The sequence below is a fragment of the Amphiura filiformis genome, chromosome 11 (genome assembly GCF_039555335.1).
Source record: "Amphiura filiformis chromosome 11, Afil_fr2py, whole genome shotgun sequence".
NCBI lineage: Eukaryota > Metazoa > Echinodermata > Ophiuroidea > Amphilepidida > Amphiuridae > Amphiura > Amphiura filiformis.
The window spans coordinates 52984734-52999415 of record NC_092638.1 but is presented as its reverse complement, the minus strand read 5'-3'; the positions used below and the strand labels follow the sequence as shown (position 1 = coordinate 52999415).

The following is a 14682-nucleotide window of genomic DNA, read 5'->3' as shown; positions in this document are numbered from 1 at the left end:
ATGTCACTGTTGAACATCATCCCGGCTTCTCTGTTGCTGTTTTTGGTCTGCACTCACCCTAAAGAAATTGGTGATTTTGTGCGATGTTGACGCACCTTTCGTCTTTCCATTTAGGTGATCATTGCTCTTGATGTGACTTGATGCATTGAATAGTATGTTTTTACTGGTGAGGCTTAAGGACATACCACAATCAACACACAGGGCCATCTCTTTTTTATGCAAGAACACACCAGGATATGCCTTTTCAATTGTCTGAAATTGGTCCAAGCAGATGTTGGTGTTTGCAGTTTTGGCAGTATGTATGACACTTTGGAGGTGTCTGCGTACGTTGTAGTACTTATTTGACTTTCCCAACAATATTTCTACATTGCAAGCCTTACACAGCACTGTTTTACCATCCTTGTCCGAGTCTTGCAATCTTTGAAGAGTACCATTGGAGAGCTTATCAAGTTCCATGTCTGTTTTAGTCTTCCTTTTTTTAGGTGACGAAGGCTGGTCCGGGGACTCATCATCAATTTCAAGGATCTCGGAAACTGACTGTGGAGAAGGATCATCTGTTGAACCAGTAGAATCAGTGTGAGCATTTTCACCTTTGTGACCATGGCTGATGTTGGGCATATCTGCGATGGATGGGGCAGCCATGGTTGACTTGGTAGCAGGTGAATCTCTATTGGAATCAGTGCACTGATCTTCTCCATCCGGAAGTCCATCAACACCATATATATTCTCATGGGTAGTATCCCGGGTTGTATCGGTGGGAGCATCGGGGGCCTGGTCCGGAGAAGTGTTTGGTGAAGAAGGTGTCTTGTCTGGAGTCTTGTGTGGGGTCTTGCTTAGTACTTCTGTGGGTAACTGTATCCCGGAGACCTGTATATTCTCATGTTGTGTAGGGGGGTGGTCACAGTAGTCACATCTCAAATGTTCCTTCAATACTACTTCATAATCTTCGCAGTCACAACAGGTGACCATACATCTACCACGCCATTTGCCTCTGCTGTCAATGCCCATGTTTACCACCGTTTTTTTATATTTTAATCAGTCCTGCTGCTATTTGTTTTTAACGTGCTTATCTTCGGAACTGATTTAGATGAGGAAATAATTTGAAATAATTCAAAGCATCAAGCATAAATATGTTCAGCTCAGCCAAGTCGGCTCAAAAACAGCTAGATCTATGTATATTAGAATCCACACATTAAAATTCAGAGGTTTCCAGGCTGGTATCACAAAGTGATGGGTCCAATGACATGAGACAGAAATGGTTCTAATATGGGCGATCAAGTCAATATCTTTTCTTAATTTACTTTCCGATGTTCACCATTGTTGATCTATCACACAGCCATAGAATCTATGGAGATAAACAAATAAGAACACAATACCAATACAAAAAATTCATATGGGCCTGTAAACATGTTTTAGTTTTGGCCAAAACATATAACATTGTCAGGCTATTAAAGGTCAAAAAAACATTTTTTAAAATGTTGCTAAAATGAACCTTTTTTGAGCAGAAATGGATGAGTTGTAGGCCTATATGTATTTCAAATTTAACCTAAATACTTAAATTAACATGCAGTTTGAATAATTTTAAAATAAAACATGATGGCCACACACACACAAGATATGGGCCCTAACATATTGAAAACAAACAATGCAAGAAGGCCTTTCACATTAAATTTTTGTTTACTGTTTAAGATTTTTTTAAAGGCACAAGGTAACTTTCAATCATCGATTATTAATTACTTTTTATTTCCTATATTTTAAACGAGTGGTCACACATTTTGGCGCTGCGGATTTAATTATATATTTTACAATTATGGTTGATTTTATACTTTGAGAATAATGCAGGGGTGTTCTTTGTTTGTTAAGCATAGTTAGGATGATCAAAGTAAGAAAGTAGCAAATTAATGTACATGTACTTAAAATGTCATTTAACAAAGAAAATGTCAAATAAAAAGCAAGTAATTAGGCCTAAATATTTTGTAATTTTCAATTTTGGATGCAGGAGGGAAACAGTAAAACTCAAAATCAATTGTGAAGGGCCTAATACAAATATTGGCAAACATAATTTGGGAATGCTTTTGACATATTTAAGCCAAATCAGGTGGGGGGGGAAACACCCGGCCAAATCCAGTTTTCATTTTGTTTTAATTGACCAGGGTTTTTTACAAGATATAGGTACACTACAGTGAGTCTAAACTTTGTAGAACAAAACATAAATCACATAAAAAAATACCCTCAAAACTATTCTATTAAATGATCATGTTTTGTAAAAGACATGATGATCAATGATGGAATAATTTCTCTAGATTCGAATTCCCCTCAAGACGTGAGCATCATGAATAAATAAACATGTAAACATAATACAGGAGAACATTATCCCGGGAACATATAGTGTTGTGCATGCTTAAGAAAACAAAAACAGGTTGTTTGTTTTTTCCCAATAAGTAATAGATATTGTCACTCCCCTATTTAGTCTGTTCACATACCTATGTCTTAAAAGTTAATTGCCTCAATCACCACAATAACCTGGGTGATCTGCATAAACCCAACTGTATGGTCTGGGCTTGCACTTCTAAAACCCCAATAGATTTGTGTTTGGTACAAAAGTTCATCCTCCACAACTTTTGAACAATAATTATCAATGGGGGTTATTGAACTATGCCATCGGAAATGAGACTTTTTGTGCATATTGATGGAGGTTAAAGCAACCCGGGTATAGCAATATTGAATTCATCCATATGCCTGGCTGAAATCTTACAATTTGAAACATGACAATATTTAAAGGCCCTTTCAGCGATCACAGCAAAAGTGCCAAAAAAAATTAAATTGTTTATTTATTGCCTAAAAGCGAAGCATAAAGTCATTATTGTCATTAGGCATTTTTGAAATGAAAAAAAGGCAAAATATGAGCAGGCTAGCAGGCTATGATGCATGTTGCACATCTATGACAATGACAACGGTACCAGAATCTGAATTTTGATGATTTTTACGATCGTCCGGATGAGCAAATGACTGAACCCGGGTCACTGAATGGGCCTTTAAGAAATATGGGTCCAGGATCCAGGCCCGGGATCCCCGGGCCGGGATCCGGGATATGGATATAAACATAAAAAATAATTACAAGTGCATGATATGTAATACTACATGTAATAATATCAAATAAATAAACAACAAAATGACAACTTTGATACACCGCATGCCTTTACAAGTGTTTGTCATCCACTTGAATTTGAGTTACTTGACCACTCTTTTACCGGGGCTCTTTATACAATTCGTTATGTGAAAGTGTCAAACATGTCAAACAATCCAGAATATAATCATACATAAGCAACATATTCATAACTTGAGTAGGACTATTTCATAAAATCAGAAATATTACTAAACAACTTGTTTACAAACAAGAGTTGAAAAAACTAGCTATCATTCTCATCAGATAAATATGTTGGAGCAGCATTCCCGGGCAGTATTCAGTCACAAATCTTAAATGTATTTTCATGTGCTTCATTCAGTGTTTCAAAAGTTTGGAAAGCTTGGAACATATAAAACTTTTAAGTTTTAAGTTAAAACTATATCAAAAGCCTTCTGATCAGTGATTAGTGCTTCACAACTAATGTGTTGAAGTTTGTTTTAATTACATAAATTATGAAATTAAAAAAATTATTATCAAAAGAGCCACAATGATTATATAACATACCTGTATGGTGGGTGAGAAGAACATGCATTGGTTCATCTTGGTATGTGAGAATGTGAATACTGGACCTGCATGTATAGTGACCAGAGCATCAGAGGCAGACAAATTGTGTAATAAGGTCAGGGTTAGTATTAAGGGGATAGTCCTTGGGTTTGGGGTGACCCATTTATGCCTAAAGGGGAGAACCATTAAGGAAGAACAAGGAGGGACTAGGAGTGAGCCCAGGGAGTGATGGCCTGATTCCAGAAAAATACAGCACTAAGCCGGGGCACTAAGTTTCTTGAATTAAATCTTGTTTTGGCCCTGGGCCGGGGCCCTGGGATTTTGTAAAAATGAAATATAACTAAATCCTAATCCTTCAGCTAGTTATAACTAGCAAAAGTCAAATTTTAATGGTTTTGCAATTTGAGGAAAAATTGGCCAAAAACATGCAATTTTGCACGTTTTCAAAATCTTGAGTATAGGCTAAGCAGATCATTTTATTATAATATGTTATTTTTAATAACTGATGATTTAGAAAAGACTGGCAAAAACGCGGCAAAAAATCATAACGCGGATGGGAGACGATCAATTCAGCATGGAGTATAAATGGCTATATCCGGGGGGGGGGGGGGGGCTCCAACTTTGGAGGTGACGCGTATGTAGGGCTGTTAAGACCCCCTTTCAGCATTGCTGTCACCCAAAGTCCCCATATTTTTTTACGAACACATGCTCTGTCACCCGAAGACCCCCTATTTTTCCATTTGATCTGTCACCCAAAGACCCTTACAAGTTCAATTTGAACAGCAACTTTCATTTTCACTGATTTTGTTACTTATTTTGAAAAAAAAACCAATGAAATTTGAAGCAATTTAGAACTAGAAATTCGATTTTCGAGGTTTTTGGGCGCTGTTTCCTCTCTCACCCAAAAATTCCATTTAAAAAATGTCATGTTATGACCCCATATTTTTAACATTTTGCTCTCACCGAATGCCAAAAATTATGCTCTCACCCAATGACCCCATATTTTTTACATTTTGCTCTCACTGAATGCCCCTTAGTGCGAAAGTGCCAGCCCTACACCTATATCCATTTCATATTGAAGTGCCCCCCCGGGGTTTATAGGGTTAGAACAAACTAAAGGATTAGGATTAAGCGGTCTTATGTTAGGCCCGAACAGCTTACTAGACATTAAAAGTCAAAGCATACTGGCCCTAGCTTAGCCCTTCAGCCTCCTACACCTGGCTTTAGGCCTATTAAGCTTACCCCGGAAAGTTTACCCCGGGGAGCTTACTATAGGCCCGGACCATAGGATAGGATACTAATTCATTTTCTGATAATCTGCAACTCACAACTAAGTCAAATTCATACATTATAATGAATATTGTAAAGCAAAACACAGTTTACTTACCTCTTTTTATCTGCCATATCAGCTCCAAAATACGAAATTATTTCACGTAGGCCTACTGGTACATGCAACTGCTTAGAGTAGACTCACTGCTTACAAGCTTAGCATGCTTAGACTGATGAATGGTGCTTTTACAAATTAAGCGACTTGACGTCGCGCGCATATACGCAATGGAATAACGCATAAAAGGTACTTGACTCAGTGATGGGTGATAAGCAAAATAGGCTTACAAGTTTATGATTTCTAATAAAGTTTTACAACAGATTAATATTTAATTAAGAGTAAGATCCTGGGAGTAAAATACGCTAAAATAAAATATAATTACAAAAACAAATCAATTACTTTTAAGGGCTCAGTATCCAGATAGCGACGTTTTCGCAATATTTTTTCTGGGACCTAGAGCACACCCTGGGGAGCACACAGACATTATCATGGCATTGCATTTTAAAAGAGTATTTCGTGATCCTAGCATCCTCTTAAGCATGAATTTATCGGGGTTCAAATAACTTCAATTTGAAAATTACCTGGGAACCGGGCCTGGGAACTCCGGGGAAAAAACCCAGAATTTAGGAATGAGCACAATGAGTACTTGGGGTCTTTAAGAGCTGGAACTTTAAAAATTAAGGGTCTTTCGGAGCTCTTTTTTGGTCAAATTTAGCGGGTCTTTCGGAGCTGCGAAATCCAAAAAGGGGGGTCTTTCCGGGGGAGCATACCCGTATGGTCATTTGTGTTAAGTGCCCCCCCCGGGGTCACCGAGTCACTGAGGCCATGAACATGATTGTAATGATTTAGGGCTTTGCAATAATTGTAAACCCCCAGAGGGATTACCAAAGGTCTCGCCAAAAATGCTCCAACAATTTGCAACCATTTTCATTGAAATCGGAGCAATTTTAATTTTTGACTTGTCGGGTAGGCCTTTACTCGAGAAATAGACTCGCGTAGGCTACACATTATTGACTAAAAAGATTTAAAAGGTTTATATTATTACGATCAGCAATAATTCTTTCTTTCTTTTTTAATCTTTCTTTCTTTCTTTCATCATCAGAATAATGCCAAAAGGGCTTTAGCATTATGTTCATACTATTGTAATCAGATTTGGCTTAAACATGCACGAGGGGTCTCTTTTTGGGGTCAAAAAGGGTACAGTTCTAAAGTCTGTCCAATTTGAACAAAGTTAGTATATGTGATCTTGATGTGGTTCAAAATTTGGTGGGTCATTTCAAGGTCACCCGAGATCAACTTAAGGTCAAAATGGGTAAAATTCCAAAGTTTGTGCAATTTAAATGAAAATTAGTATGTGTGATGATACTATGATGCAAAACATGATGGAGGTCATTTCAAGGTCATCGAAGGTCAACCAAAGGTCAAATTTTTGTATTGTATAGATTGTTATTAAACTTTGTGCCTACATTTTTCACGAAAGATAATTATTTCCAAAGTCATTTCAAGGTCATCAGAGGTCATTTCAAGTTCACGGCCTTATAATAACATATCTAGTTTTATTTTCCTCTCTTTTAGCAGGGATATGCTCATGGGTATATGTTCAGAAACTAACTAAGTTCTTATCTCTCTATCTCTCTTTGTGTCTTTCTGTCTGTCCTCTGTCTTTTTGTGTCTGTGTCTGTTTCTCGTCTTGATCTTTCTCAGGATCACGCCTTTTTCTGGGAAGTTCAACAGAGTCATCACAAAAGTTAACGGAGCAGCACGGAACAACACTCTATAAGAAATATGGCGTGCCTATTACGGGACTGGTAAGACCTATTAGCCTACATAGTAATGAGTCAAAATCAAACGTTGACCACGGAATTAACATACAGCTTGTCAGATGATTGTTCTACTGTATTAATCCAGTTGCAAATTACAGCCTCAAAACATAATTGTGCAAGTGAAAAGCGCCCTCTTTGGAAATTAGAAAATACCGTTGTGACATAATGCTTACATCAACGTCACGGGCGCAGTCTTAGCTCTCAAATTCCGTTTGTTCTGTTCAATTTGCTTGTTCCAATTTCGAGATATGTTTATTTAGCAACGAAAGGGTAAAATCACATTTGTGCCACTTTTACTAGGGAAGAGAGCTGTACATGTAAATCAATGATAGCTGATGTTGATGCGTCTAATGCACTCCCCCCTTTCGAGGCGCATGCATTAGACGCATCAACATCAACACGCGTGTATTATTTTGTCTAATATCGCTTCCAACAAGTAATACGCGTTCATTAACCTATAACATGTATAAGTGCGCAATATTTGTTTGTCTTTTAACATGTCTTAAGTGACTAAGAGAACAGTATTTACCATGATAAAATCATTGACATGCACATGTATTTAATTTTTACAGCAGAATGTGAAATATTTATTTATCTTTTAATCTCTTTTAAGCGGAAAAAGAGAATCATCATTCCCGCATCATGATAAAACAGTAAAAACAGTCAACAAAATTTTGTATTGTGTAATTGATGCATTCTTTTGATTTCACGAAGGAACTCTTGATAAACTTGATGGTATCACTGTTACATGTAAATTCCTCTTCCCTAGTAAAAGTGGCACAATTGTGATTTTACCCTTTCGTCTTTAAATAAACATATCTCGAGATTAAAACAAGCAAATTGAACAGAAAAACGGCATTTGAGAGCTAAGACTATGCCCTTGACGTTGATTTAAGCATTATGTCACAACGGTATTTTCTAATTACTAGAGAGGGAGCTTTTCACTTGCACAATTTGTTTTGAGACAGGCTGTATAAGGCTCTTAAACAGATATTTTGTGACTAACATGACTAAGGTCTGCAACCATATTATAACGATGCGGAAGACTTTATATATAAGGAAAACTTTTATATGCATCTTGCTCCAGAAAGAGTTATGGTCTGAAAGATCATAAGGGGTAGAATTTGAAAAACAGGTATACATTTTGTTTGGTTGTTTAGTTTGGCTTTTCTGCGACGTTTGGTTCTCGAGTTATAAGCACCAGGTCAAAAGTCGCATTATGGGCTCCACATGGTCAAAACCTATAATTTGCTCCGAATTTAATAAAAATTTCTTAAATAGTTGTAATTGCAAAAAGGAATTTACATTTACGGTTTTATATATCAAGTTCTTCAAGTATACCAAATAAGAAAGCTCAACTATACTTAATTAATAAATAACGTTAATTAATTAAATGACTTATGTCAACAATCCCGTGAGAATCCAATATCTTCCGTTTCACAAACTGACGTACGATCAACATACGCCATTATGTGAAACGGCGAAAATCGGATTTGATGACATTTAGGCACATATCCGTCAATAATGTGGCGTACGCTTCAGAAACGAGCCGAAAACCCCAAATCGTCCGTTTCACATAGTGGCGTACGTGCGACTTACGCTACAAAAACCCGCTGAAACCCCCAAATCTTCCGTTTCACATAGTGGCGTACGTGCGACTTACGCTTCAAAAATCCGCCGAAACCCCCAAATCTTCCGTTTCACATAGTGGCGTATAAGTTTAGAGCTAGATATATCCTGTAAAAGTTATTCATTTTTAACTATTTAAGTTACAGTTTAATAGTTTGATCCTTTAACTTCAATTTCAAATGTAATCGGTCCACTGAGAGATAATATTGCAGGAGTACTGATTATGTTATTAGTAGCATATCCTTCATGTCCATATATGCGAAACAAATCCGGATAAAAGAGCTTTTCCGACACTGTAACCTCCAAAACGCATAACGTAACAAAAAGTTAGACCCACTCGAATCTTTTTCTTTCTTCTATAAATATCAACCGGAGGTCAAGTCATGTCCATATATGCGAAAAAATCCGGATAAAAGAGCTTTTCCGACAGAGTAACCTCCAAAACGCATAACGTAACAAAAAGTTAGACTCACTCGAATCTTTTTATTTCTTCGATAAATATCAACCGGAAGTCAATTCAAGTCGATTCGTGCAAAAAAATCCGGATAAAAGAAATTTATAGTGGGTCTACTTCAAACATAAGATCTTTGAAGTATTCGTTATTTTTTAAATTTGCATATAGGGGACAAATATGGTGTGGACGAGATAGCATGGGCCGAGTTTTGACTTGAACAGAGGGAGGGACGACTTCTTACATAAAATCTTTGAAGTATTTGTTATTTTTGACATTTTTATTTCGGGGGACAAATTTGGTGTGGACGAGATAGCATGGGCCGAGTTTTGACTTGAACAGGGAGGGACGACTTTCAACATAAAATCTTTTAAGTATTCGTTATTTTTTAAATTTGCATATTGGGGACAAATATGGTGTGGACGAGATAGCATGGGCCGAGTTTTGACATGAACAGAGGGAGGGACGACTTCTTACATAAAATCTTTGAAGTACCGTATTTGTTATTTGTTATTTTTTTTTATTTCGGGGGACAAATTTGGTGTGGACGAGATAGCATGGGCCGAGTTTTGACTTGAACAGAGGGAGGGAGGGACGACTTCCAACATATTGAATTTTTGAAGTATTTGTTATATTTGACATTTTTATTTCGGGGACAAATTTGGTGTGGACGAGATAGCATGGGCCGAGTTTGACTTGAACAGAGGGAGGGACGACTTCCAACATAAAATCTTTTAAGTATTTGTTATTTCTGATTTTTTTTTATTTCGGGGACAAAATTGGTGTGGACGAGATAGCATGGGCCGAGTTTTGACTTGAACAGAGGGAGGGAGGACATTAAACATAAAATCTTTCAAGTATTTGTCATTTCTGATCATTTTAATTTTTTGTTACGTTATGCGTCGAGCAGCCAAAAGTTGTCCCTTTTTCTTAGTGCCAACGAGTTTTGAACGCATAACATAACAATTTGTTACGTTATGCGTCGTTACACATGATCGCTGTTTATGCCCGAGGCGTGAGCCGAGGGCATAAACAGCGATCATGCCCGAAATACTATAAATGAACCCCGTTCATACATACCCAACTTTCTTAGTAATTCAATACAGATGAAAATAATAAGGGTTTACAAGTTTAAATAACATTTCCATACCGTTTTCCTTCATAAATTGGAAGAAAATGAGATGGCCTACTTTGCAAGAAGCAGCTCGGCTCATGAGGTCAACGGCCGGGAGTCAACGCGTGATACGCGTCATCTTTTGCGCTCCGCGTGAGATGGGCGCGGTGACATGCGCGTGTACGCAACACTAGCAAATCGTGGATCGTGTTAATTGGGTTCCAACGCTGCGTGACGCAGCTTGTTTATGCCATGCGTACTGGTCATAAACGGAATTTATGACCAGCAAAAAAGGGCCCAAATCCAATCAGAAGCGTCGTTATATCGTAAGTATGTATGAACTGCCGTTCATACATACGCGCTATATAACGGCGCGCGTGATTGGTCGAAAGCCGGGCATAAACAGCGTTTATGCCCGGTGGCCCGGATGTGCGATTGCAGTGGTAGGGAGAACGAACGAAATTCATGGTTTTAATGATGTTTCTTGTTATTTTTGTTAATATTTTGATGAAATATGAATCACAAAATGTTGTGGTATGTATGCACGGGGTTCATTCATATATTTTCATGACTAAACGGTTGTTTATGCCCTCGGGCCTCAAGCGGCCCCTCGGGCATAAACAACCGTTTGAAAATATATGAATGAACCCATATGGGAATTATAGCCCTGCTGAAAAAAAAGGCACGGTATGCTATTATTTTTATAAAGTTTATTTCGAGGACATAAAAATGTCAACAACAAAAAATAGTGAATTTCAAAAAATCTGAATTATTTGATATCAGAAGGAAATTCATCGTATGAGAATGTAATTTGGTGTGTCTGCCCAGCAAACACAAAACATTTTCGACATCATTCGCAAAAGGTTATAAAAGGTTGTCAGAAAACGTTTAAATGTCGGGTTATATAAAGGGTATATTAAGAGTATAAAACGTTTTCATAACCTTAAAAACATTTTTGATAATCTACTGCTCAGCAAACAAAAATGTTTCACAGAAAACGTTTAAATGTCGGGTTATATAAAGGGTATAAAAACGTTTTAATAACCTTCCAAAAACATTCTTGAAAACTTGATACAAAACATTCTAAACAAAATGTTATTTTGGGGTTGAAAAAATATTTTGTGAAAAATGTTTGCCCAAAATATTTTCATTAACGTTATAAAAACGTTTTCATGACCTTTATATAACCCGACATTTAAATGTTATTAAAAGGTTTTGAAAAAAACATTTTAAGAACATTTCTGTGTTTGCTGGGTTCAAATATTTTAACATAATGTTATTTAAGTATTGACACAATATTTGGCAAAAATGTTTTCAAAAATAGTTTACAATAACATTTTTTTTAAACATTTAAAAATATTGTTGTAGTGTGTTTTCATACAAAACGTTTTTAAATGTTATCATGACCTTTATATAACCCGACATTTTAATGTTATTAAAACGTTTTTACCTACACCAAAAGCCAAAATATAACTTATTTAAAACGTTTTAAAAACGTTTTTGTGTTTGCGGATGGGTGATGTGCTCTCAGGTCCCACAAAAATACGTGTCGCTATTATCATTGTGCAGTCGTGAATATGTGTTTTAAGGGGCAGCAAATGTCACTTTAAGTGCCAATTTTAGACATTATTTTTTTTTATTCTACCTTTAAAAAATTCAGATAATAAGTACATAAAATATAAAATACATTTTCATAAAGGAAATGGTGCAAGGAATCCAACTGGCACAGCAGCTTTATTTATGTATTTTTTTTATCACGTTATGTACATGTAGCAGTCAATATAATATTTAAAACGATTTATTTTATATACCATAGGCCTCATCTGCTTCGTGTTTTACAATGTTATAATAAGGGCCCTGTAACAAATGCAACGTTTGAGACTGAGCTTTCCAGGGCGTATGCTTTTTCAGCGTTTCAGTTCCCTAACGCGTACAACGTTAACTCATTATCATTCCCCATGGTATTTCCTACTTTTCATTCTTATTTTGGCCACATAGCTCCACATGATATCATTATTGTACACGTTAATATTGTAGTGTGAGTTAAATTTCCATCTTGTTCAGATTGAGTGCCACAAGCTTCACGCTTTGCGTATTTGCGGCATCCACAACTCTTTACTCTACATGTTCTTATTGCTTAGCTCAGTAATATCATTATATTCTTTATCTTGCATTTTCCATTTTCTATAACATTGATGTGAATTGAGATGAAAACAAATAAACTTGAACTTGAACTTCAACTTGCAATTTTCCAACTTGCAGCATTCCTAAGACGACATTGTTGTCTCCGTGATATTACTGGTAAACAGCTGTGGGAAAAAGTAAATGTCTCAATATGCCGCGAATATCACGATACACGAAACACGCCCGAGCTGAATACACCGTGTTACTTCTTAATAAAACATGTCCGATTCCCGGACCTGATTAAGCTATATGTCATATTCCTTCTTAAGCAGTTCTAGCTTAGTCTTCACAAAGTCATAAAATTGGTACGTCAAGTCGAGTTTTTCTCTAAGTATCGCGCGTACTTCTGCAGATATGGGCTTCTTGAAGTTTGTTTGATATCTTTCTATGGTAAGGAGAAAAAAAGTAATTATAAAATGAGTGAAGAACCAAAGCAACATTGTTCTATAGCCGGGATATTTCGGACAATTTTGACAGTTATATTGTAGTGGTCAAGCATGTGACGTAGTTTATACAACCAACCGTGTAAGGATGCTTTTTTCGATAGAAGCATTGCTACCATACACATGTTTTATTCAACATAAGATATATTTTGTGCTCCAGGATGATCCCAATAATTTATTGAATAGACTGCATTACAACATGGTTCTAGTTCGAATCCGTTTTAAGTCAATCGACTAAAATATGCATGGCCCCTATTGGTGTTTATAATTAGTTCTGGCTCTGCATTATTTGGAGTACTGAACTTGTATATTGTGCAGGTGTTATTACGATTTGAGTAGCTCAATAACTCTTCTTTTTACAGTGGCGTAACTTTGGGACAGGGTGCCCGGGGGCGAAAGTAGTTCGGGTGCCCCTAACCAAGGGTGTGCATGGTGCAGAGCTAATCAATTTTGGTATTGAAAGGCATATAGACCTACCGAATAACTTACAAATAGTGTTTCAGATTAAATTTATTTCATGTTTCAATACAAGCTAATGCAGTGCATGTTAATAAAACAAAATGTTTTCATATTCTCCAATGTCTTTACTTTTGAAGACTCATCACTAGCAGCTACTAGCTGCAGTGACGTAGCTAGTGATTGTGGCGATCAGGGGCAAGAATACAAAATACCCCCTCTTCCTAAAACAAGTGCGTGCAGGCGTGCAAAAATACCACTAATTTGGTATTAAATCAAGTTGAATTTAGGTCTTTAAAATGCCAATTTATGTTTCAATGCGCGCGAAGCGCGGGAAAAATTTTGTGTTGAAGGGGCCCCCAAATGAAGAGCAAGTCAATGCAGGGTGGGTAAGGGCTTCCACTTCTTTCCTATAACAAAGTATTATCGTGTCAAAGGCTATCCAGGCTTGGGTGCCCCTTAGCCCGGGTGCCCGGGGGCGCGGCCCCCCAGAGCCCATAGGAGTTACGCCACTGTCTTTTTACAATAGTTCTAAGTTCTCAATGGTACTTAATATGTTGATTATCTTCCTTCGGGCAATGGTAAAGGGCTAATGCCCTTCATTTAATCTTCTTCTCAAAACATTTGTAATTTATTATTACTTATCCTTTCCTCCAAGATTCGCCACTAAATTTCATTAGGTTCCATTGCCTTAACAGAATTGATCATGTCTCACATCCTTTTTCAGCCAAATGGATGGTAATAAATTTTGTAGTCAGCTGTCAACATTTGACCACAAAGTGCCTCAGGCAAAACTCACTTCCAGGGAACTAAATACCACACAAGGTCATTTTATGTAGCTCATTGACCCATCTCTGTTATATATTGCCTCTATGATGATCTGGTCACCTCATTGCTCTAGCTATTCTAGCTGTGATCAATTCTATTCAATGGCAGTGGCACCTGATAAACGCAACGTTTTTAATAAGCGAATGTTTTTTTTGTCCAATCATAATTAATGTCAACTTAGAAGTAAACTTAGAAGAGAACATCCATAAATTTTAGTATCTAATTGGCTATAGTGATCAATCACTCATCGCGTAACACTTGAACGTACCTGATCTCTTCTTTCGTTCAGCAGAGTGATAGTAGGTCACAATGCCTTTAAACAAGCTAGGCGCTAGTTTCTCCATAAGTCTGAGGGTAGATTCGTAGTCCTCCAGTAGTCCAACTATTAAGTATTCCTCTTCTACATGTCTCTTGGCCTCATTTAATGACCATTTTAGATCGGTGCTATAGACAGAATGCAGAAATGTTGGTATACAGGGTGATTTAAAATGAACTGTACCCAACTTCATCCAGTTTTTAATATATATTTGCGGAGATTTTACATATCAAAAAACTATCATAGAAAGCAGTGATGAGTGTTCTCTAGTAGAAATTTTGAATTTTGATCATAAATGGTTTTAGTTAGAAGATATCGCATTTTCAAATTATCATCCCATTTTTAGACCAACACACAGAACCAAGTTTTTCCGTGTTCTCTACCGCAGTAACAAAATGCAACTACCATGACTACGTACAT

The 14682-nt window shown here is 36.9% G+C and overlaps 1 protein-coding gene across 1 annotated transcript in view; it reads right to left on the bottom strand.

The window, feature by feature from the left end:
* Positions 1-11504: 11504 nt before the first annotated feature.
* The window catches only part of LOC140164996 (heparin sulfate O-sulfotransferase-like), a 32466-nt gene continuing 29288 nt past the window's right edge, over positions 11505-14682 (bottom strand). The window contains exons 8-9 of the mRNA XM_072188401.1: positions 14215-14390; positions 11505-12604 (exon numbers count right to left, since the gene is read on the bottom strand). Of these exons, the coding sequence (XP_072044502.1) occupies positions 14380-14390 (11 nt within the window). The 3' untranslated portion in view covers positions 11505-12604; positions 14215-14379. The remainder of the gene's footprint in view (positions 12605-14214; positions 14391-14682) is intronic.